General features: G+C 35.6%; 4 protein-coding genes and 1 long non-coding RNA gene across 10 annotated transcripts; 2 read left to right on the top strand and 3 right to left on the bottom strand.

Annotated features, from left to right (window-relative positions):
- Nucleotides 1-47: 47 nt before the first annotated feature.
- LOC117933443 (protein RKD4) lies at nt 48-1,097 on the bottom strand. Its single transcript, XM_034854799.1, has 3 exons — nt 1,015-1,097; nt 335-893; nt 48-245 (listed from the first exon to the last, which is right to left on the bottom strand). The coding sequence occupies exons 1-3, from the start codon at nt 1,095-1,097 to the stop codon at nt 69-71; spliced, it is 819 nt and encodes a 272-aa protein (XP_034710690.1). The 3' UTR covers nt 48-68.
- A 3,661-nt stretch (nt 1,098-4,758) lies between these two features.
- On the top strand, nt 4,759-8,761 carry LOC117934245 (protein ABIL2). Of its 3 annotated transcripts, none has more exons than XM_034855909.1 (10): nt 4,759-5,080; nt 5,971-6,111; nt 6,361-6,443; nt 6,534-6,684; nt 7,474-7,573; nt 7,706-7,795; nt 7,890-7,932; nt 8,014-8,099; nt 8,179-8,297; nt 8,373-8,761. In XM_034855909.1, exons 2-10 carry the CDS (start codon nt 6,010-6,012, stop codon nt 8,541-8,543), a joined length of 945 nt encoding a protein of 314 aa, XP_034711800.1. In that variant the 5' UTR covers nt 4,759-5,080; nt 5,971-6,009; the 3' UTR covers nt 8,544-8,761. The 3 variants fall into 3 exon arrangements, with proteins under 3 accessions (XP_034711800.1, XP_034711802.1, XP_034711801.1); XM_034855911.1 differs by having other exon boundaries at nt 4,759-5,088; XM_034855910.1 differs by lacking the exon at nt 4,759-5,080 and adding an exon at nt 5,162-5,795.
- A 296-nt stretch (nt 8,762-9,057) lies between these two features.
- Nucleotides 9,058-11,751, bottom strand: LOC117933026. Of its 2 annotated transcripts, none has more exons than XM_034854373.1 (4): nt 11,547-11,751; nt 9,728-9,800; nt 9,579-9,634; nt 9,058-9,373 (listed from the first exon to the last, which is right to left on the bottom strand). In XM_034854373.1, exons 1-4 carry the CDS (start codon nt 11,609-11,611, stop codon nt 9,259-9,261), a joined length of 309 nt encoding a protein of 102 aa, XP_034710264.1. In that variant the 5' UTR covers nt 11,612-11,751; the 3' UTR covers nt 9,058-9,258. The 2 variants fall into 2 exon arrangements, with proteins under 2 accessions (XP_034710264.1, XP_034710266.1); XM_034854375.1 differs by lacking the exon at nt 11,547-11,751 and adding an exon at nt 10,913-11,540.
- Nucleotides 11,752-12,693: 942 nt separating this feature from the next.
- On the top strand, nt 12,694-15,322 carry LOC117934024. 3 transcript variants are annotated; one of them, XR_004654407.1, is made up of 3 exons: nt 12,880-12,943; nt 13,989-14,116; nt 14,945-15,322. It is a non-coding gene; the product is annotated as an uncharacterized LOC117934024 (long non-coding RNA). The 3 variants fall into 3 exon arrangements; XR_004654406.1 differs by lacking the exons at nt 12,880-12,943; nt 13,989-14,116 and adding an exon at nt 12,694-12,830; XR_004654405.1 differs by lacking the exon at nt 12,880-12,943 and having other exon boundaries at nt 12,954-14,116.
- Nucleotides 14,411-19,121, bottom strand: LOC117934023 (putative aminoacrylate hydrolase RutD). Its single transcript, XM_034855619.1, has 11 exons — nt 18,941-19,121; nt 18,618-18,825; nt 18,099-18,181; nt 17,497-17,597; nt 17,000-17,095; nt 16,450-16,503; nt 15,714-15,862; nt 15,495-15,612; nt 15,321-15,408; nt 14,940-15,142; nt 14,411-14,797 (listed from the first exon to the last, which is right to left on the bottom strand). The coding sequence occupies exons 1-10, from the start codon at nt 19,056-19,058 to the stop codon at nt 14,946-14,948; spliced, it is 1,212 nt and encodes a 403-aa protein (XP_034711510.1). The 5' UTR covers nt 19,059-19,121; the 3' UTR covers nt 14,411-14,797; nt 14,940-14,945.
- Nucleotides 19,122-20,009: the final 888 nt, after the last annotated feature.

Genomic DNA, 20,009 nt, shown 5'->3' with positions numbered 1-20,009 from the left:
AAACTCCATAATTATATGAATGCATTCTGTGGCAAGCATTCACGCTTAAGGAGAAAACAATGATAACATTATTCATATGAAATCTGAGTAAATGGAGCCTGCAGAGCTCTTTTCCTCTTGTAATTGGCCTTGAAACATGCCTGCCTCAGCTTCTTAGCTTTCTCTGTTAGTTCCATCTCCGGCTGCTTCTCCAACATCCTTCTATGCTCCTCCAGCATCTCTATCTCCTCTGTCAACCCCAGTTCCTGAACCCCATCAACAACAATCAGGATTTGTTGATTATTAATTGAGATTATAAGGGATAAGGATAATAAACCCGGGTTTTGTTAAGTACCTTGGCATTGGTAATCAGAGCTTTCAAGCTTTTGATCTTCCTATGAGGCCACCTAGTGATATTGAGCTCTCGGCATCTCTTTTTTAATACTGTCAATCCCACCTTCAGCTCCTTGGCAGCTCTGGTTATGGGCACGTTGAAATACTGCTTTATATCGTCCATCTCCAATGCAGCCGTCTTCGACCTTGAGCTTTGTTGTGTGCCCTCTTCATGCTTCCAAGAACCCGAAAAACCGCCATGAATTACACTCTGCAGGTCGCTGAATCCACCTCCAATCTTCAGACGATCCTCAGAGTCATTTCCGGAGGGGAGTTGTGTCAAGTGTTCTTCACTACCAACTTCAAGATAATGATCAAAACCATCTGGGTGATCATGGATTGAGACACCATTGCAAGAAGGAAGATTCTGGTCCAGAAAAAGAAAATGATCCTCCAACTCTCTCAAGTCTACGAAGTTGGGAAGATTGTAGTTTGTTTGGTATGAAAACAAGCTTGGGTCATACTCAAAAACTCTGTCCATGGGATACACCAAGCCATTTTGTTGTGGAAATTCAAAAGTCCTGCAAAAGATTTGTAGTACATGAGTACATAAAACTCTGCATTTTGTCGTAGAAGCCATTCAACATGATGAGAAAAAGATGATAAGAGAGTTTTAGGGTATTGCTTTTACATTCTTCTTACCTACGGAAGTGTTCTTGAGAGTACACCCAATCAAAATCTTCATGTGGGCACTCCTCCTTTGGGAGAACTTGGGTGGTCTCCATCGAGGGGAGTGAGATGAAAATGGTGAGAAAGAGAGAATATAAATTGGAAAGGAGATGGATGAATTGGAGTTCGTGCAGAATGGGGAGTTACAAATCCTTTTTTATTTCTTTTTTTTTTTTTTTGGAGGTAATCCACCAAATAAATTTCACATTAATGGTTTTACTATTTCCAATAAAATAAAAAAAGGGGGGCCTGTATAATGCATTTGTGATTAATGTTACTCATTATTTGGGCCTTATCATACATGTATAAGTCATCATCCTTTTGAAATAATAAGATTGTTAATTAAGAAAAAAAAAGGCAAAATGTATGGATGTACATACATGCATGAGAGAATGATGCGTATGGATGTGGAAGACAGGAGGTTACAAAGAGGGAAAGGACGTGGGTTGTGGAGTAAATACATATTAAATTTTCAATTAATTACGTAAAACCTAATCAAATGAAATGAATTTACATCCCATTATCTTAATTATTGTTTTTAGGGTTTTTTGGTTATGCATTAAATTTCAAGGCTTTAGCCGTCTTTGCCTACCATTGCCTCATTCCCTATTTTCTTAATTATTATTATTTATCATTTTCTTTTTTGTGCCTTGATGCAATTTTTTCAAACTTATCCAATAAATTCAAAAGGTTCAATGTTTCAATATCAAAAATGATTTCTTAGTAATTACTCAATACACTTTTTTAATACATAGAATAAGAACACGAACATCGTCAGTGACGCCTGGACCTCTACTAGGCCCAGAGAAATCAATGGACCGTAGAAGGCCCATAAAGAACCAAAAGGTTTTATCAACCAAGACCAAGCCCAAGCCAATATAGCTTAGTAGATGTGCAAAATGGGCCAGGCCAACTATTCACGTAATGGCCCACAGGAATAGTGGGCCAGGCCAGGCTGGCTCTTGTTTGGTTTAAAAATAATAAAAAAGAATGTTGGTAAAATGTAAAAAAATGCAAAACCTTTTAATACATGTCAAATGCATTCATCACTTTATTTAATATTTCAACAAATAGAAATTACATTTAGGTGAGATATTCATAATATATCATCAATTTACAAATTTACCCCTTCACCAAACCGTTATACAACTGATAAAAGAGGTATTTTAGACTTTTGAATGATTGAACAAAAATAAAAATAAAAATGTTGTAGAATCTGTTGGGCCATATGGGCCGAGGAATAGGGCTGCCTCCTGGGCCTTGCCTAAGGGGAAGCCCATCGAGCCACAATAATAAGCCAAAAAATCCAAATTCCAGTGGGACCCAGCCACCAATCACGGCACTGATGATATGATAGGCCAAAAAAAGGGACAAATTCAAACTCAGATTCAAAAAAGGAAGAAGATTGCTTTTGAAAAGACCAAGGGAGCGGTGATTGTGGGGTCTATGGTGCCCTCCTAATGTGATCAAAGCCGTTGAACCTGTTTCTGAGGTGGGCCATTGGGATGTTTGTTTGACAGGATCGGGCACGTGTCTCTCGGGGAGGGGGAGGGTCCATTGGGGACGTTGGAGATGATAAGTTGGGGAAGAAAAGATTGGTTGGTGGGTACGTGCCAAATCATGATTGGTTGGGAGTGGAACAGTAGACTTTTGGAGCCCCAATGATGTGCCCCTGCTTTGTCCACGACCAAACCATGAGTTGTCTCTAAGCTCACGTCTTCAACAAGTGGTTACCCAATTCTCTTTTGGAGTGAATGTTCTTCACGCGCCACCTGTCCCACCTTCTCTCTAAAGACCGTTAAAAGACACTAGGCTTGATCAATCAAATAGAAATTACATAAAAATTAGAGATTTTTTTTTTTATCAAACATTTAATTATATTTTACATCACACTCCATGTGTCTATCATGAGAATCATAGTCTAAGTGACCATCCCCGAGGTTTCAAATGACATTGTTAGACCTTAATAAGTCAAAATAATATTCCCATGACTCGAATTCATACTAATTTCTAACTTGAATTTTGATTATTTCATCTCAAAACTAACTAACATTCAATAAAAGTATATAAAATTTTTATAATATTTGGTATTAGACTTGAAGAGTCTATTATAATAGTCATCATTTAGATGAATCAATCATTGAGTTTAAATTGACATTTATAAGCATTTTAAATATATAATTATAGGTAGAAGTAGGTGGTTATTGGACTATCAGATATAAGGAAGAACGTACATTGATGAATGAGATGACTTGCCACAATAAATAATATATTAGGAAATTATGTTTTACTTTTAACTGTTTTTATATCATAAACATTAATTAAATCAGAAATAATAAATATTTAGAAATAATTTATTTTATATTTTGTGAAACAATTCATATATTGATGTTATAGAAAATGAAAATTTTCATTTTATACTCAATTATATTGGAAAAAGTTTGTAAACCTTATTATTATTGTATTTCATTAGTTGTCTCTCATTTATTAATTCTTGTTATACAATTGCTTATTGTTAATAGATTAATAAAAATATTATTCCAATTTCATTACTTTTCTAGTTGATTAGTTTACTTCCATTTATTTGAATGATGGGCCTCAATTTGGGTTTTTATTTATTTATTATTATTGGAATATAGTATAAATATTCTTAATTTTCAAAACATTATTAATCATGCCATTATATTTGTTGAAGGTAGGAAAAACCAATTACATGTATCAATTTTCAATTTTTTTGAACGTTGAAGTGGCGCGTGGAGGAAAGCAGGTTAGGAGTTTCAAGAGTGTGAAATGCACTCAGTGGTGGAATTGAATATCACGCGCGTGGGCCTGGCTTCCCTCTCCCAAATAATGGTCTCCAACCATTTGAATTGAGGATGCCACTCTCAGACATCTATTTTATTTATTTATTTATAATATTTTTTTCAATTCTATAAAAATCAATCTAATCACACAACAATATGTCAAAAATCTACATATTCATATATTTAAAAATAAAAAAATAAAAAATGAAAGAATATTAATTATTGAAAACTCATTTTATTTTTTGAGAATATTCTCCAATTTTCTCTCCTTCGTCCTTTCCTCCCAACATTTTAGTTTTCAAGGTATGCCTCCATTTTTATAATTATTGAATTGAACAAAAATAGAGTTAAAACTATAGAATCATATTAGTTATATACAAAATAATTGAATTAAAAATATGATAAATTATTACCTCTTTTAAGGATAGTTAAGAGTTGTTTAACGATATTTAAAAAAAATACTTTGTATTAATATGAATATTTTTTAAAAAATTACTTATAATATTTTTGGAAGAAATTCTTCATGGATAATTATTTTGAAAAATATTTGTAGTGTGGTCAAATGTCGTCAGATTATCTAATTGAATCAAGTCACTTTTCATTATGAAAAAAAAAAAGGTCCAAATATTAATATGGAAAAATCATATTTTTATCCACCCACTAAGATCCCACAAAGGCTTTATACAAGAAATGGTCAAAGGGAGCCGAGAGAGATGATCAGATGAGGGAGAGAGGTGATGAAATGTTGAATCAAACTTCATTAAAAAAAAAAAAAAAAGTTCATGAAGTTTGGTGGAATGAGTGACATCCCATTAAGCAGATAGAAATTAAAGTAGTAATAGCAGGAGTAGCGTTGAGCCCCACACATCAAAATAGTGATGATAAAGATTGGGGCTTCCAAAATCACAAGTTTTTGGTACCAAAAGTAACACACTTTCTCTGAAAATGCTCCGGATTCCACTCACATACCAACGTGCCCACCTTGATGTTGTCCCTACTCTCTCCTTTCTTGCCCTCGCATGTCTTCATATCTATCATAATAGTCCCAAGTTTTTGTTGTCTGGATTTGAGGTTTAGTCAAAATTTGATAACAACCCACCTTGGTCTCTGTCAAGGGAGTGGGCTGTGGTCTCATTCTTGGCCTTGGCTCTCCATTTCCCATTTGGGTTTCACATTTGATGACCAAATTCTAATGGGTTTTGCATAAGGTTGGAATTCAGCTGAGGATCAGTAAGGTAGGTTGGTGAGCACTCTCTCTCTATGGCTTTTTTTTTTGGGGTTTTGTAACGTTTTCTTGAGAAGGGTTTTCGTTTTTCCTTTCTGTTACTTGATGTGGAGTTTAAAATGTGAATTGTTTTTTGACATTTTTGGGAAAAAAACCCATTTTTTTAATGGACTGAAATGGACTCATTGTTCTAAAAAACTTTTGATGGTTTTAAGGATTGAATGGGATTTGCTTTACTTATATGTGGGTTTTGTTTGTTTTTTGTTTGTTTTTTTCTGATGTAATGGGTGTGTTGGTGAAGATTCAGACAAAATGTGATTTCTGCAATTTGCAGAGATATAGAATTCTTTTTTCTGGATTTGTTTCAGAATAATTAGAAAAAAAAAGGAAAAAAGTACTTGCTTAGCTTACTCCATTGATTGTTTCCCACTTGTTTTCTTTATCTTTGTTAATATTGAGTTAATACCTGCTTTTGAACATTGAATGGGCTCCTGTGTTTGTTGTAACTTGTGAAACCCTCTCTCTCTTATCTCTCTCTCTTCTCCATCTCCCTCTTTTATTTCCTGTTCTTTGTCGATTCTTTATAGGGTCTTCAGTGTAAAAACCCTCAGGGTTGAACTGGGTTTTTGTTCTTGGGTGTTATTGACTCCAATATAGCTCCTCACTTCAAAAGTTTCAAGATTGAGATATGGGTTTTTGATTTTTGGGTTCAAAGATGAAACCAGGTATCCTATCAAAAAAAAAAGATGAAACCAGGTCAATTTTTCAGAGCTTTGAGCAACATTGTAGAAAGGATTGGAACTAGAACATATCCCATCTTCTTTGAATTCTGAGTGTCCTTTTTGCTTAGATTTTATCCGATAATCCGAGTTTGATTGTGATTTTTGTTGCTCGTTGCAGGATAAGGAAAACTCCTCCCAAGCTCAAATTTTCTCCTCCATGGAGACCATGACTTCATCTTCACTCCCCCTCCCTCGAGAAGCATCAACTTATGATGAGGTTTCTATGGAGCAGAGCCTCCTGTTCTCAGATAGTCTCAAGGTTCTCATTCTCTCTTGAGCTGAAATTTTCGGATTCAAAACAGATTCAGTTTATTAGAATCCATTGCTGTTCATCTCATTGTAGTTGGCATCAGAATATGAAAGCTTTGTGTACATGATAGCATTTATAATGGGTTCAATTTCATGACCCACAACATTTATTGTAGGTTCTGTGAATCTTAAGCCTCTGCAGCTAGGTTTTCTGACATGGGCTTTCAATAATTTCATCTTGATGGATTTGTGCTTTCAGGATTTGAAGAATCTGAGATCACAGTTGTACTCAGCAGCTGAGTATTTTGAGCTATCCTACACCAATGATGACCAAAAACAGATGTGAGTTGCTCAGATTCACTCAAGCATTGACTGGTTTTTTTCAATTGAAATTTGGTCTTTATTGTTCTAATTGCGTTTTGAATCATGCAGAGTGATGGAGACATTGAAAGAGTACGCCATTAAAGCTCTTGTGAATACTGTGGACCATCTGGGTTCTGTGACATACAAGGTGAACGATCTCTTAGATGAAAAGGTTGATGAAGTTTCCGGTACAGAGCTTCGAGTATCTTGCATTGAACAGGTGCTTTTAGTTCATTGTTGATACATAAGAGGTTTTAGATATTGTTTTAACAACCCTGCAGAAAGAGATCCAAATGAGAATTGAAAACTTATGGGTATACTTTATAACCATCTTAAGACTAATCCTTGGTTTATCTACTTAATTTAAGATGTAATCTTGAAAAAAGTTGGAATCATGATATGTAAAGGACCCATGAAAGTTCTGCTCTTGTACCATTTACTTCAGCTATAGTTTTGGAAGCTGGTCTTTTTAAAAGTTTTAGCTTTGATCATATCAAATAGGAAACTGAAAATTTGGCCAAACACCACTCAAGCCCTTCCTGTTTTCCTGTGTTTGAAGATTTCTGAAATCAAAGATATCAGTAGCTTGAGATGGTTCTTGAACCTGTACTGCAGAATCAGAACTTGGAAGTTCTATATAGAACAAAAATGTAGTCTAAGAAAGGTAGAAGTACCCTTGTATTATCTTCAATTCTTGTTGATTGGGTTATAAAGATATGGAACTTTAGATCCAGACCCCAACATTTGGTTGAATTTCAGACTGGAAATCTTGGGCAATATTGGTAAACTGGTAGCCCAAGTATTTCTCATGTATGCATATGTGCCCTGCTTGGAGATTGGGGGGGAATTCTCCTCTCATTCCAGTAAGATTTTCCTAGAACATCAGCATATGGGTCACTGCTCTGCTAACAATGCCAAATATTCTCAACCATGCTTCTCATTCTAAACAAAAAAGAACTGGGATTTACACCAAGTATTGACGTTTTGTTCCCTTGATATGTTATCTTAGAGACTGCGGACGTGCCATGAATATATGGATCATGAGGGCGTCTCCCAACAGTCACTGGTGATTGATACACCCAAGTACCACAAACGATACATCTTGCCAGGCAAACACCCTCCTCTCAATCCCTATTCTCTCTTTTTCTGAATATCATATTGAAGTTTCCTTTCTTTTTTCCATATACTGGGTGATTTTGGATGGTTTTAGATGTTTACAACTTCTCAAATTTCATGTTCAGTTGGGGAAACCATGAATGGTGGCAGAACTAAATCGAAGTACCAGGGACGCAGCCTGGATGATGAAGATGACTGGCATCAATTTAGGAATGGTACCATACTTCTTTTTACATCAAATTTGTATAGTTTCTTCTGCAAGATCAGGTGTAATTTGATTGGTTTTTATAATTGGTTTGTTTCTTGAAGCTGTTCGTGCCACAATTATAGACACCCCATCATCTTCATTCAGGTAACAGCCATGAAATATTTTGTGTTGTATATCAATTCTCTGTAACTAGAATGATGAACAATTCAACAACTATAAATGCAGAAAAGGGAATTCACCATCACCTTCTCCACGGCTTTCTCGGCCAGCAACCTTTTCCTTCACTGGCACCATGCCCAGAAAAGATCTAGGTTTGTTCATAAGAGCTTTGCAGCTTCATATTTAAGTATCATTTCATTGATGTTCTAATGATGATTACTTATGAATCAGAGAAGCGGGCAGTTTCACCTCATCGGTTTCCTCTTTTACGATCTGGGTCTGTCTCTAGTAGGCCAACCACTCCAAACTCGAGCAGACCGACTACTCCCAACACTGCTGCTGCAAGACGGGTGAGTGGAGAAGTGAGGTATAGCGTAATTTGCTGATTCAATGTAACAACTAACTGATATTTTCTTCTTTATCAGTACCCTTCTGAACCAAGAAAGTCAGCTTCAATGCGGCTCCATCCTGAGAGGGAGAACCCCAAAGATATGGAGCAATACCCCAGCAAGAGTAAACGGCTCCTCAAGGCATTGCTCAGCCGACGCAAGTCGAAGAAAGATGAGATGCTATATACTTACTTGGATGAATACTGAGATGTAGATAATAAAGGAAGACAGAAAAGAAACCATGGAAGCCAGAGGGAGTCACTGCAGACTTCCATTTTTCAATATCTTCTATGATGCACAATGTATTTTACCAATTGACGTTATATGAAATTGCTTCCAGCTATTGTTTAAAGTTCTACCAAAGGTTCTACCAAAGGTTGATCATTTCTTGTTTTTTCGATATTAAATGGCAGGGTTGAGCTTGATGGTGATAGTATGGTTTGGTTATCTTGAAAACCCTAGTATCTGAAATGAAGTTTTTCAAATTCATGGTGGTTTGATTCAACTTAGTCTTTTCAACACCGCAAATTCCAATTGTTGCAGCAGATTTTTTGGTTTTTGGAGCATTTTCTCCATGCTGGATTTCCATTTTGACATAGTTTCAGATTACCTTTCCCCCTAGTTTTGATCTCAATCATGGAGACATTTATCCTGGTGTAGAGATGATTTGCTCAAATGTTTTTTTTACCCCTCTCATTTTCCCAGAAGCCAAACAGAGCAATTGAACTAAACATTCCACACAAGCTAAACAAGATCCATTTCCAGAAAGTTGAGGGTTTTACATGGTAAAATAACTTAAAAACATCCCAAAACAAATGGGCAAGTCATTCTACAACCAAATCAAGAAAATTTTCAAATCGATTAAAGTAACAACTCATTGACGAAGGAACTGGAGGTCCTATTTGGGTACTGGTGAATGGTGTCACAATTCCATTTCTTTCCCAAATTCCTCGGCTGTTTTTGTGGCAAGGGTTAGAACATCAACAAAGGCACTAAATGATGCGCGAAGAAATCTTGCCTCCACCCCCTCAAAATGCCTGCACAATGAAAAGGATCTTCAGGTTGTGTTTGCAGTTATGAAACAAGGATAGTGATTTGCAAAGATGTTCATGTACTGATATGATGTTCATATGTTTTTCTCTCCTAACCATATGAGGATTATTCCTCCAATATACCAAAAGATCAACAGAGTACATAGATTAACAAGATTTCAACGAATAATGTCACAGAAAAGAAGCTCACACTGAAAGTTTCCCATCAGAGACTGACATTTGCCTCTTCACTTTGTCTGGCTGCAACTGCAAGTGAGAATGGGATTGGATATGAATCTAATTAAACGACTATTAACCAATCAAGTGATGATTTGAGAACAACGAAGGGTCAGGAGTTACCTCCTTATCAACATCTAATGCTGAGTAAACAATGGAAGCAATCTCCTGAGACTCATAATCTACTTCCAAATCACTGCAGACAAATTTTTGTTCTTTAGGAAAACAAAAAACACAAAAAAATTCTTGCCATGTTGCTGTGGAAGATTTCTGAAAGGCAGACAAGGTCAGAAACATAGACAACGAACAACAGATGATATCATTTTTTATACCCTGACAAAAAAAATACCTTAAAAATTGCAAACATTTTATTCTGCTTTCCCCAAAATCCCCACACACGATACTAAAAGGAAACTCAAAAAATAGCCAAAAGCCTTGTCCCCTTAAACTGAGAACTACAGGGTCATAGCCAATGAAGCCCATGTGCTAATGCTAGAAAAATTAAATAATTAACAACCTTGTTATTAAGAGTATATTCTGGTTTATCCCTATTTCCTATAACTGGGTTACATCAGGTTCTGTTCACCAAACCAGAACATGAAAAATTACAAAGTTTTCATGAAAGATATGGAACAAAAAAGGCACATTGCAAAATTGGCTACATGGTACCAACAGGCATAAAGGACATCGGCTTTCTTTCCATGACAAGAAAAGAAGCAGGAAGTAGCTTCCTCTCATTTTCAGTGAAACGATGGAATATTTCGGAAACAAAAGCTGGTGGAAAATGTGTAAATTAGCAAGCTTTATCACAACATATCCCATTTAATAAGGTAGCAAGCTGAGACCCCAATTTTCTGCCTGAAAGTAGCTCCCAGAAACAAATGGGGCAAGCCTTTGCCCTTCATTTGGTTGCCTAGAAAACCAAAGGAAAAGAAAGAATAAAATCTTGAATGTTATGAATTTGAGTTCTTTTGGTTTCTAAAAACCTCAAGAACTTATCACAGCCAAGCAAAATGGATGTATTAGGCTCTGCTGAGTGGGGGTTTTTTGTCTCTTTAAGTCCCAATAACAAGTAACCTAACTTCAAAGCTTAATTTTTTTTCTTCTCCATTCCTAAATTTTCTCACCAACAAAACAGAACATTTAGATATTAAAAGAAAGAGGAAACAAAATTCCAACACAATCAAGTTCTAATTTTCTTGCTCAATTGTGTTGCTGATCAAATACATTTCCAACTTCCAAAATTCTTCCAATTGATCTGAGCAGAAACCAGATCAAATTGAATTACAGTATGAAACCCCCACTTACCATACACATGTATTTGTTAACTCTGGTGTCTCCCCCATCACCAACAGAAACCGATAGTACATCTTCTAAGTCCATATTTGCAACCCCTATACATAATAATAGAAGGGTCTGAACTCAATTTGCCCCAAGCCTCAAACTCACCCTAAAACTCAGAGAAATCTGAATTAGCCGCAACTTCTAATATGAAAAATGTAGCATTCCACTCTTCTGAGAAAACCTAATTAGTTTCATCATTGTATGTTCAATTTCTCCAACCAATATGCCTATAATCCCATAAATACATTCATAATGGTAAAGAACATGACTTTCTCCATTGACCCAATGAAAAACACATACAAACAAAGCAGACACTGATGCCCAAATCAACAATGAACATGCCCATGAAGAAAAACACATACCCAACACAAAATGAATGACACCCACATGATATTCCACGCCAAAATCCTCATAATACCATGTAGATCCATCCATAGATGCACAACATACATAAAGCAACGATCATACCCAAATAAAAAGAAAAAATCAATGATACCCACAAAGTATTATCAGCAAAAATCTTCATACAAGTACATCCATCTATGGATATACACACACAAATATAAATATACAGAGAAAGGGAGGCGAAGAGAGAGACCAGCTGAACCCCCATTCAGAAGGAAGGGTTTGAGCATCTGGGGTGCGAGAAGCAACAGCCTCCATCTTCCCTCAAGCTGCAAAAGGCCTCCGCAAAGGGGTGAGTTTCAGTGCAAAGTCTAGTCGTCTACTAGGTTTCGGGGGGGAAAAGATGAAACGATAAATCCTTTAGGGTGGTGGGTGTGGAATTAAACCATAAACGACCCGATCCGAATTAGTGATTGAAATTAACCCTCACTCGACAACTCCATTTGGGTGGGTTGAAATTAACCCACACTCGACCCATTATTGCTTTGTTAATTGAAAAAAGAAACCAGGTCATTTTGTTGGGTACAATAAGTCGATAATGGGTGATATGTTAATAACTTCTTTTTGGTTGGGTTGAAATTATTTTATTGACCTAAAAAAAAAAAAATTTAAGGAAAAATTTAAATTATCATATGAAAATATTAATGTGAGATATAATTTAAATCATTGATTAATATCACATATTATTTAAATAGTTAATAATAATAATGATAAAAGATACCATTGGAATTCCAATATTGGTTTTCTTTTTTTTTTTTTTTTTTTTTTTAAAGGGTGTTTGAAGGTTACAACTTTTAAGAAAAAGGGTTTTAAGATTTAAATATTTTCATATATAAAATAATTAAATTTCTCCAACCTTTAAATAATAATCCATCTCAAAAGACCATCACATTAAATATAATACTATATAATGAAGATTATGGTGGAAAATGAACTCTACTATTCTTTACTACTACCATGTCATGTGTGCTATGTAATTTCCTGAAATCAGCATCACATGAATAGTGTAATTCAGAATGAAAAAATCACTCTTTTATAGTAAGCAATCCTTTTTATTATTTTATAGCATAATCATAAGGATATGGTTTGTTGACTACGCTCATATTCATGAAAATAAATATCATAGAGTAATATGATATTATAAGATAAGAGCATCTTAGTATATTCCACTAGTATATTATCCATTGGTGGGCATGGAATGCTGTTCTCCTTTTGGAAGCAATGGAATATTATTGGGAGACTTGAGAATCTCCTCTTCCTCTCTCTCTCTCTTTCTTTGAATAATGAACTTCTTGCCTCTCTTCTCTCCTCTCTCTCTCTCTCTCCCCTCTTTGAAGAATGAAGAGAATGAAGTGGTTGCCTCTCCTCTTCTCTACTCTCTCTCTCTCTCTCTCCCTCTCTATCTCTCTCTCCCTGTATGTGAAGAATAAAGAGTGTAGGCATGCTGTTGTTGCAGGCTCATCAATTATGGACTGACGTAAGTGATTTGCACCTCTCTCTCTCTCTCTCTCTCTCAGTTGCTGCCTCTCTTTCTCTCTCTCCCTGTGAAGAATGAATAGTGTGGTGCGGGCTTATCTATTATGGACCGAGGTATGTACTCTGACTTCTTGTCATCAAGTTCTGCCTGCGCTGTTCTCTGTCTCTTAAAAGTTCTTTGATATGCATATTCCAAATGATAATATGTTATATTATCATATGAAAATATTAATGTGACATATAATTTAAATCATTGATTAATATAACATATTATTTAAATCATTGATTAATACTAGCCCAGATAGTACCATGAGGGCAACGTCCTAAGCCTTAATGCTTATAGGACCCAAGTTCGAATCCTGGGAAGGCCACTCTGGTTCTGGCCCATTCCGACTGTGATGCCTCCGTCTGGCACAGTTCAATGGTACGACTGGCCAGAGCCAAAAATAAAAACAAATGACGTCCCAACAATAATGATAAAAGATACCATTGGAATTCCAATATTGGTTTTCTTCTTTTTTATATATATTATTAAAGGTGTTTCATGTTTGAAGGTTACAACTTTTAAGAAAAAGGGTTTTAAGATTTAAATATTTTCATATATAAATAAATTAAATCTCTCCCGCCTTTAAATAATAATCCATCTCAAAAGACCATCACATTAAATTTAATACTATACAATGAAGATTATGGTGGAAAATGAACTCTACTATTCTAGCGATTTCAAAGTTTTAATCCAAATTTAAATTTATTAAATTGGTAAAATTGTTTAAACAATCATTTTTATTATTTAATACTACCATAATTTCCTGAAATCAGCATCACATGAATAGTGTAATTCAGAATGAAAAATCACTCTTTTAGTAAGCAATCCTTTTTATTATTTTATAGCATAATCATAAGGATATAGTTTGTTGACTACGCTACATATTCATGAAAATAAATATCATAGAGTAATATGATATGATAAGATAAGAGCATCTTAGTATATTCCACTACTATATTATCCATTGGTGGGCATGGAATGCTGTTCTCCTTTTGGAAGCAATGGAATATTATTGGGAGACTTGAGAATCTCCTCTCCCTCTCTCTCTCTCTTTCTCTCTCTCTCTCTCCCTTTATGTGAAGAATAAAGAGTGTAGGCATGCTGTTGTTGCAGGCTCATCAGGTAAGTGATTTGCACCTCTCTCTCTCTCTCTCTCTCTCTCTCTCAGTTGCTGCCTCTCTTTCTCTCTCTCCCTGTGAAGAATGAATAGTCTAGTGCAGGCTTATCTATTATGGACTGAGGTATGTACTCTGACTTCTTGTCATCAAGTTCTGCCTGCGCTGTTCTGTCTCTTGAAAGTTCTTTGATATGCATATTCCAAATGGCCATTTGTTTTTTCCTGTGTGGGAAGGCTTGGGGTGGGTTGCTTGGCATCCAAAACCTCCTGTAAGGTCCATAGTCTGAGTTTCCCGGCTCAGTTTTCAAACTAATTCAGAAGTGCTCTGTATTTAGGGTTAAGATTCAAAAGACTTTCCCCATTCTACCTGTGTTTTTGGCCAAATCGGATCGTTGCCCTTTTTTCCGTCTGCTTCATAAAAACACAATTGTAAGTTTTATTTTATTTTTTATTTTTATGGACTAGACTCGTAGATGTATAGAGATTCAAAAATCTACAAGTGAGATAATCTTTTTAAGCTTAGTATAAAACCATTCATGAATGATGGTACATAGAACCACAAGGTGAAGGAGAGAGGGATGCTTTTTGTCTGCCATCCTCTTCCTGCAAACCCTCCCCTTTCAGTGTTAGTACATACTGGCCATTCTGATCTCCCTCCATTGTTGTTGGATGGAAATCTAGTCACAGAAAATCTGGTCGGTTCAGTTCATCGTGTTCTTCATAACTTTGCCAAGCAGGCAGTATGATGGGTCGATTGCTTAAATCAGAAAGCCGATGTTTCTGGGCTCAGAAACTAATATAGTCCCTACAAAGTCAAGGGACACAAAACTGTTGAGCTCCCTATAATGGTATGGAAGTATGTATTTGAACAGAATGAAGTGATAATATCAGGGTAGGCGAGAAAGATGAATTGTACTACCAGAAAATAACTAGGGTTTTATTCTTACATCAGCTTATTTGACGGAAGCTCCAACTCTAACTGGTTTTATACGTCTCAAAGCTCTTCTTCCATGCTCCAGTGCCAACATGAAGAGACCAAACAGGTACATTATGCAAAGATGAAGCTTTTCTAGAATTGAAAACAAGAAACATGGACTGCTTTCTCCATCGGCATCGGTTCTTCTACGTGACATCCAGGTGACTAGGCACCCTGAATTAGAACAGCATGTGTCAGCAGAGGATATTTGATTCCTTTGAAATGATCTCAAAAAAAAATACAGAATTTGATATGAGGTATAAAGGTATCGGTATTCCTTAACTGTTAAATCCTAGTCCATAGAAATGCACAAACATACAAGAAAGAGGAAAAGATCCTCAGTAATCCTTACCAGAGGTTTCCTTGGTCAAATTTGTCCAATCATGCGGGCTAATCTTTGTTTCTGATGCATTAATCAACTCAAGAAGAGCTTGATTGACCTAAAATTTTTATTTAAAATTTACAAAAATTCAGCTTCAAAAAGCAGAATTAAGAAAAATTTTATGTTAAAAATGTCATAAGGTACCTCTGCAGTCCTCTCATGGCTCACTAGATGTCCTCCATGAAGCTCAATCATTTTAGCACAAGGCTGAAGCTTCTCTGCAAGTCGCCTTGCGTGACATATTTGAGCAATGATGTCATATCTATGCATCCAGGGGAGCTCTAGTAAGTTTTCTGAGAAAGTATTATAAATCTCGAAGCCAGTAGGATAGATGAGCAGTAATTTTAAATTCTAAGCACATACCTGCCATGAATAACTGATATAAGAAACCCAGCCGTGCGGATCAATTCAAGTTCTGCTTTTGTCATTTTATGTGTCCAGCATGCATTAATTTGACCTTCAAAACCATGATTGGATTGCATCCCAGTCGATGATATACCTTTCACATATTCCTGCATAAGGCGGGTTTCAAGTGAATTTAGAATCCGCAATGCAACATGGTCACTGCCAACAATTAATTGAGCTATTATGATGTCAATAAGACAAAGAAGAGCATCAACATAAGTTGAGAGTTGAGAGCCCAAGATTATCGGTCCCAACTTAATCTTTTGTTGACCCATAATGAACTTCCACATGATGATTGCAAACAAGCAACTGCTAGACTTAGAAAAGGAAGTTTATCGTCTTTGAGATCCTGGAAACTAACTTCCAAAATGCTAGTCCTTTTGAAGGATAAAGATGTTAATACTCTTCTGAATAGTCCTCTAAAACATTAGTTCAGAAAACATGTAATCGGGGAACAAATGAGAGTTTCCAATAGCTTGCATACATATACAAATTTTTATCTCCCCATGCTGCTTTACATTTTAGCATGTGTCCTCAATATAGCTGGAAATCTAACAGTTCATCGGGGACATGAAGGTTAGCAACATCTTGCCAGACATATCGATCAGAAGAAAAGTAACTTTGTCCACTTTTAACTTCAAGAATGTGATTATAATACGTAAGTTAATGTCGGTCATCTATATAGTATCCTTACTTGATACAAAATATCTCTTCTCGTGTTAGGTCCAATGAATTCCTCAAGATATTCCTGTACATCAAGGTGAAATCCCATAAGTTTTCTGTAAGCCACAGAAGAAAAGTAAATCATATTCTCTTTTTTTCTTTTTCTAATAGCAATTGCAATCAAATTCTTCAGTTTACAACCTGACCGCAAATAAATTCCATTTCTGAGATTTGACTGGCTTAAAATGAAACAAAGCTAAGTTTATATTTAAAGATTTAAACTGTTCGTATGCAAAAATTGTCTTTAACTCAATATCAGAGTTGAGGCCAGCAGGTAAAAATTACTACTGTATCAACTTGAGCCAGAGTAGAATCCTACTGTCACTATAATCATCCACCCAAGCCAATAATGAAACTTGGCAAAAAAACTAGAGAGAGAGAGAGAGAGGGAGGGAGAGTCTGTTTTTTGAGCAAAGATCCAACCATTTGATTTAAAAACTGCCTTTCGAGTACTCCTCAGCAATCATATATTAATAATTTATATAATAGCACAAATAGACAAGAAAAAGAACATTATTGACCTCTGTGTAATGAGTATCTAAGTCAACAGCTGCCCTTTGCTCAGGAGTTTTTGCCTTCAAGAAACGGATTGCGATCGATAGAGTCTTTCGGTCAAGCTGCAAAAAAATAAAAATAAATAAAGGAAAATAGGTTGACCATTGATAAGTTCAACAAGGGTGTGAGCCCAAAACTAGCTCAGGTTGAATTTGCCTAACTTGAATTTGTCTTGAAATCAGTCAGGACCATTAGGCCTGACCATGTCCAACTTGGACACATTCGATGCATGCTTTACAGATATGATATCAGTGGAAGGAGCTCAACGAGAAAACGTTAAGCCCTTGAACTTTAACTTCTACACTGTTTTCTTATGTTCACTAAAATGGTGATAATGGAATGATATCTACTTGGGAGAAAACCAATAAATTTGTATTCATTCAATGTTTACACACATTAATGATCTGCAGTTAAAGGAGAACTGTACATATCCGACTGTAAGATACCGACAAAGACATAATACCTTTGGAAAACATTCAAAACCACCACCTGTTACATTCAGTAAAGCCAAAGACAGAACTCTATCAGGCACGGTTGCTGCCAACTTGCAAGCTATCATAGCTCCTGTTGAAACAAAATAAATAAGTTAACAAGGGGGAAAGAAAAGAAAAAGGTTTTGCCTGCAGTAGAATGAACTCAGCTTATCCTCCAAATTTTCTATCACATATAGAAACAAGCGTGCATACAATCAATCATGAGCTTAACTCTGCTCTGTCTCGGGTTGATACTGTAAATCTAGCACATTTTAAATAATACTAAAAGTTATTCCAAATTAGCATCCTTTCTCGGGGAATGCCAAGGTTGTGTTTTGTTGAATGGTGGAATTGGAACTGTTTGATGAATTCACAAAAGAATGCATTCAAAATTGAATTTAGACACCATGGACCAAAGAGGTTATATTCAAATCTGAACAGCCAAATGCAGAAGGCAGCCTAAATCTTCTGACTCCTATGCACTTTTCTTTTGGAGGAAACAAAATTAAATTCAAAAGTTATCCTTTTTGGGATAAATTATAAGAAATACTAGTCAGAATCTTGGTATGAAAAATCAGAATCATTGACTCACCCATTGAATGCCCAAAAATGTGAGCTTTCCTCCAACCCAAATGATCCATTAAAGCTATTGCATCTTTTGCCATAATTTTTGTTCTGCACTCAGCAATCATACAAACTTCATTTCAACTGATATAAAATACCTTTTAAAGCATATCCTTGCTAAAAGAGATAAATATAATGCTCTGATTGGTAGCTAAGAAAATGTTGGTTGCGAGTCTTGGGGGTCAGAAAACACAAACCTGCACTCAACTGTTCCTAATTCAAACACTTGCCTCAGCTCAGGCGACTCACCATTTCATAAGAAAACCCAAAATAGCATAAAACACACAATTCAAACTTTACTTCCCTTCCTTTTCCCTCCTTTTCTCAGAAACCAAACAACTTTTGAGTTATTAAGAAAAAATTCATCCTAAAAATTTTATCAAAAGGCACATGCGGATTCAATAAAAAAATACCCAAAAGAATCAAAATTAAAATTACAGGAAATGAAAAAAATAAAAAATAAAGCACCAATTTTGAGGAAACTCACGTATATTCTGATTTTTTGGTGGGTACAAAGCTCTGACCCATTCCACGATTATCAAATGCACAGACTTCAATAGCTCCATTGCATCCACCATCTCCATCCTCACCGGGACCCCTCCCATCGGCGCCAGAATCATCATCATCATTTGGCCTTTCCGTTCCGGTCAGCCCCCTGATTTGTGGGCCCCAAGAGTCATGGGTCCCCGCCAATCCTGACCATTGATCACAAAACCATCAATGACCCACAAAAATTAAGCCAAAATCCAATTCATAAAAACCCCAACAAAAAAAAAAAAAAAAAAAAAAAAAACTGATCAGATTACAGACCTATGATGAGAAGAACCTTTATGGGTCCGTGGCCATAGGTTCTATAGTAAATCCCGATTCCATTGTTACCTCCGGCATCGCCGGCGTTCTGGTAGTGCCCGACGCGGCAAAAAGGCATCGTTTTGGGGGGTTGAATTGGAGAAAAGCGAGAAAATCGGATGCAGAGTGGTAGAGGAGAAATGGGAATTTTCAATGAAAATCCTGGATATGAGCGGGTGGCTTAGACACGTGGCAGTAAACAGTGGGTGGTCAGATGGCCGGTAGGTCAAAGTCCACCTATTTATGGTATATAATTATTCACGTGCCATTATTCTTGTAGGTGTGGTAAATTTAGAATCATCTTCCTTATTATTATTATTATTATTTGTTGAATTCAAGGGTCCCAACCGATTTTTGAATAATTCAAATTTGTTTTTTTATGTGTATAAATATTTTTTTTAAATGATTTTTATATATAATATTTTATTTTTTATTATTTTTTATATTTATATATAAAAAATTTAAAACAATAAAAAAATATAATTCAAAACAATTAAAACATCATCTTAAAAACCATATACAATAAATAATAATAGACAATTAAAAAAAAAAAATGATTATGAAGAACAATTTTTTAAAATAGGTTAAAACCTAATGATATATCTTTTGATTTTACTCCAAACTTTGAGGTGTGTATTTATGAAAAATATTTTGACTTTAAAAAGAATCTAAATTATGAAAAATCCACATAGTTATCATAGATAGGCTTTTGAAGTCATTTTTGGTTTTTTAAATGCAAAGAAATGATTGAGGATCAATTCCTAGTCATCAACAGGTGGGCCTGGTAATGGATCCAAAGAAATGGAGACAGGTCAGCATTATCATAGATAGGCTTTTGAAGTCATTTTTGGTTTTTTACATGCAATCTATAAGTCCAATATAAAGGAGGAAGTTTCAAGACAATCTACGTGGCAATTAGCATCGTTGAGGAGTTCCATCATTCCATCATTTGGCCTAGACTCCTTTATTTTTAAGTTAAACCCCAAAACAAAAAGCTTTTCTCCACCTTAATCATTTTTTATATATATAC

Source organism: Vitis riparia, chromosome 16, assembly GCF_004353265.1.
Source record: "Vitis riparia cultivar Riparia Gloire de Montpellier isolate 1030 chromosome 16, EGFV_Vit.rip_1.0, whole genome shotgun sequence".
NCBI classification, from domain to species: domain Eukaryota; kingdom Viridiplantae; phylum Streptophyta; class Magnoliopsida; order Vitales; family Vitaceae; genus Vitis; species Vitis riparia.
This window is presented reverse-complemented; position numbering and strand designations above follow the sequence as displayed.

Bases quoted from the DNA above. Each gene is read 5' to 3' on its own strand.
- LOC117933443 (XM_034854799.1), bottom strand. From the start codon at position 1,097: ATGGAGACCACCCAAGTTCTCCCAAAGGAGGAGTGCCCACATGAAGAT. The intron at 894-1,014 runs GTAAGAAGAATG...AATCTTTTGCAG, and splicing joins TCTCAAGAACACTTCCGTAG to GACTTTTGAATTTCCACAAC. The intron at 246-334 runs GTACTTAACAAA...GATGGGGTTCAG, and splicing joins CTCTGATTACCAATGCCAAG to GAACTGGGGTTGACAGAGGA.
- LOC117934245 (XM_034855909.1), top strand. From the start codon at position 6,010: ATGGAGACCATGACTTCATCTTCACTCCCCCTCCCTCGAGAAGCATCA. The intron at 6,444-6,533 runs GTGAGTTGCTCA...TGAATCATGCAG, and splicing joins AATGATGACCAAAAACAGAT to AGTGATGGAGACATTGAAAG. The intron at 6,685-7,473 runs GTGCTTTTAGTT...ATGTTATCTTAG, and splicing joins GAGTATCTTGCATTGAACAG to AGACTGCGGACGTGCCATGA.
- LOC117933026 (XM_034854373.1), bottom strand. From the start codon at position 11,611: ATGGAGGCTGTTGCTTCTCGCACCCCAGATGCTCAAACCCTTCCTTCT. The intron at 9,801-11,546 runs GTCTCTCTCTTC...ATTTGTCTGCAG, and splicing joins TCTGAATGGGGGTTCAGCTG to TGATTTGGAAGTAGATTATG. The intron at 9,635-9,727 runs GTAACTCCTGAC...TCTCACTTGCAG, and splicing joins CATTAGATGTTGATAAGGAG to TTGCAGCCAGACAAAGTGAA.
- LOC117934023 (XM_034855619.1), bottom strand. From the start codon at position 19,058: ATGCCTTTTTGCCGCGTCGGGCACTACCAGAACGCCGGCGATGCCGGA. The intron at 15,863-16,449 runs GTAAGGATACTA...CGCCTTATGCAG, and splicing joins GAAGAGATATTTTGTATCAA to GAATATGTGAAAGGTATATC. The intron at 15,143-15,320 runs GTAAGGATTACT...GTTCTAATTCAG, and splicing joins TTTGACCAAGGAAACCTCTG to GGTGCCTAGTCACCTGGATG.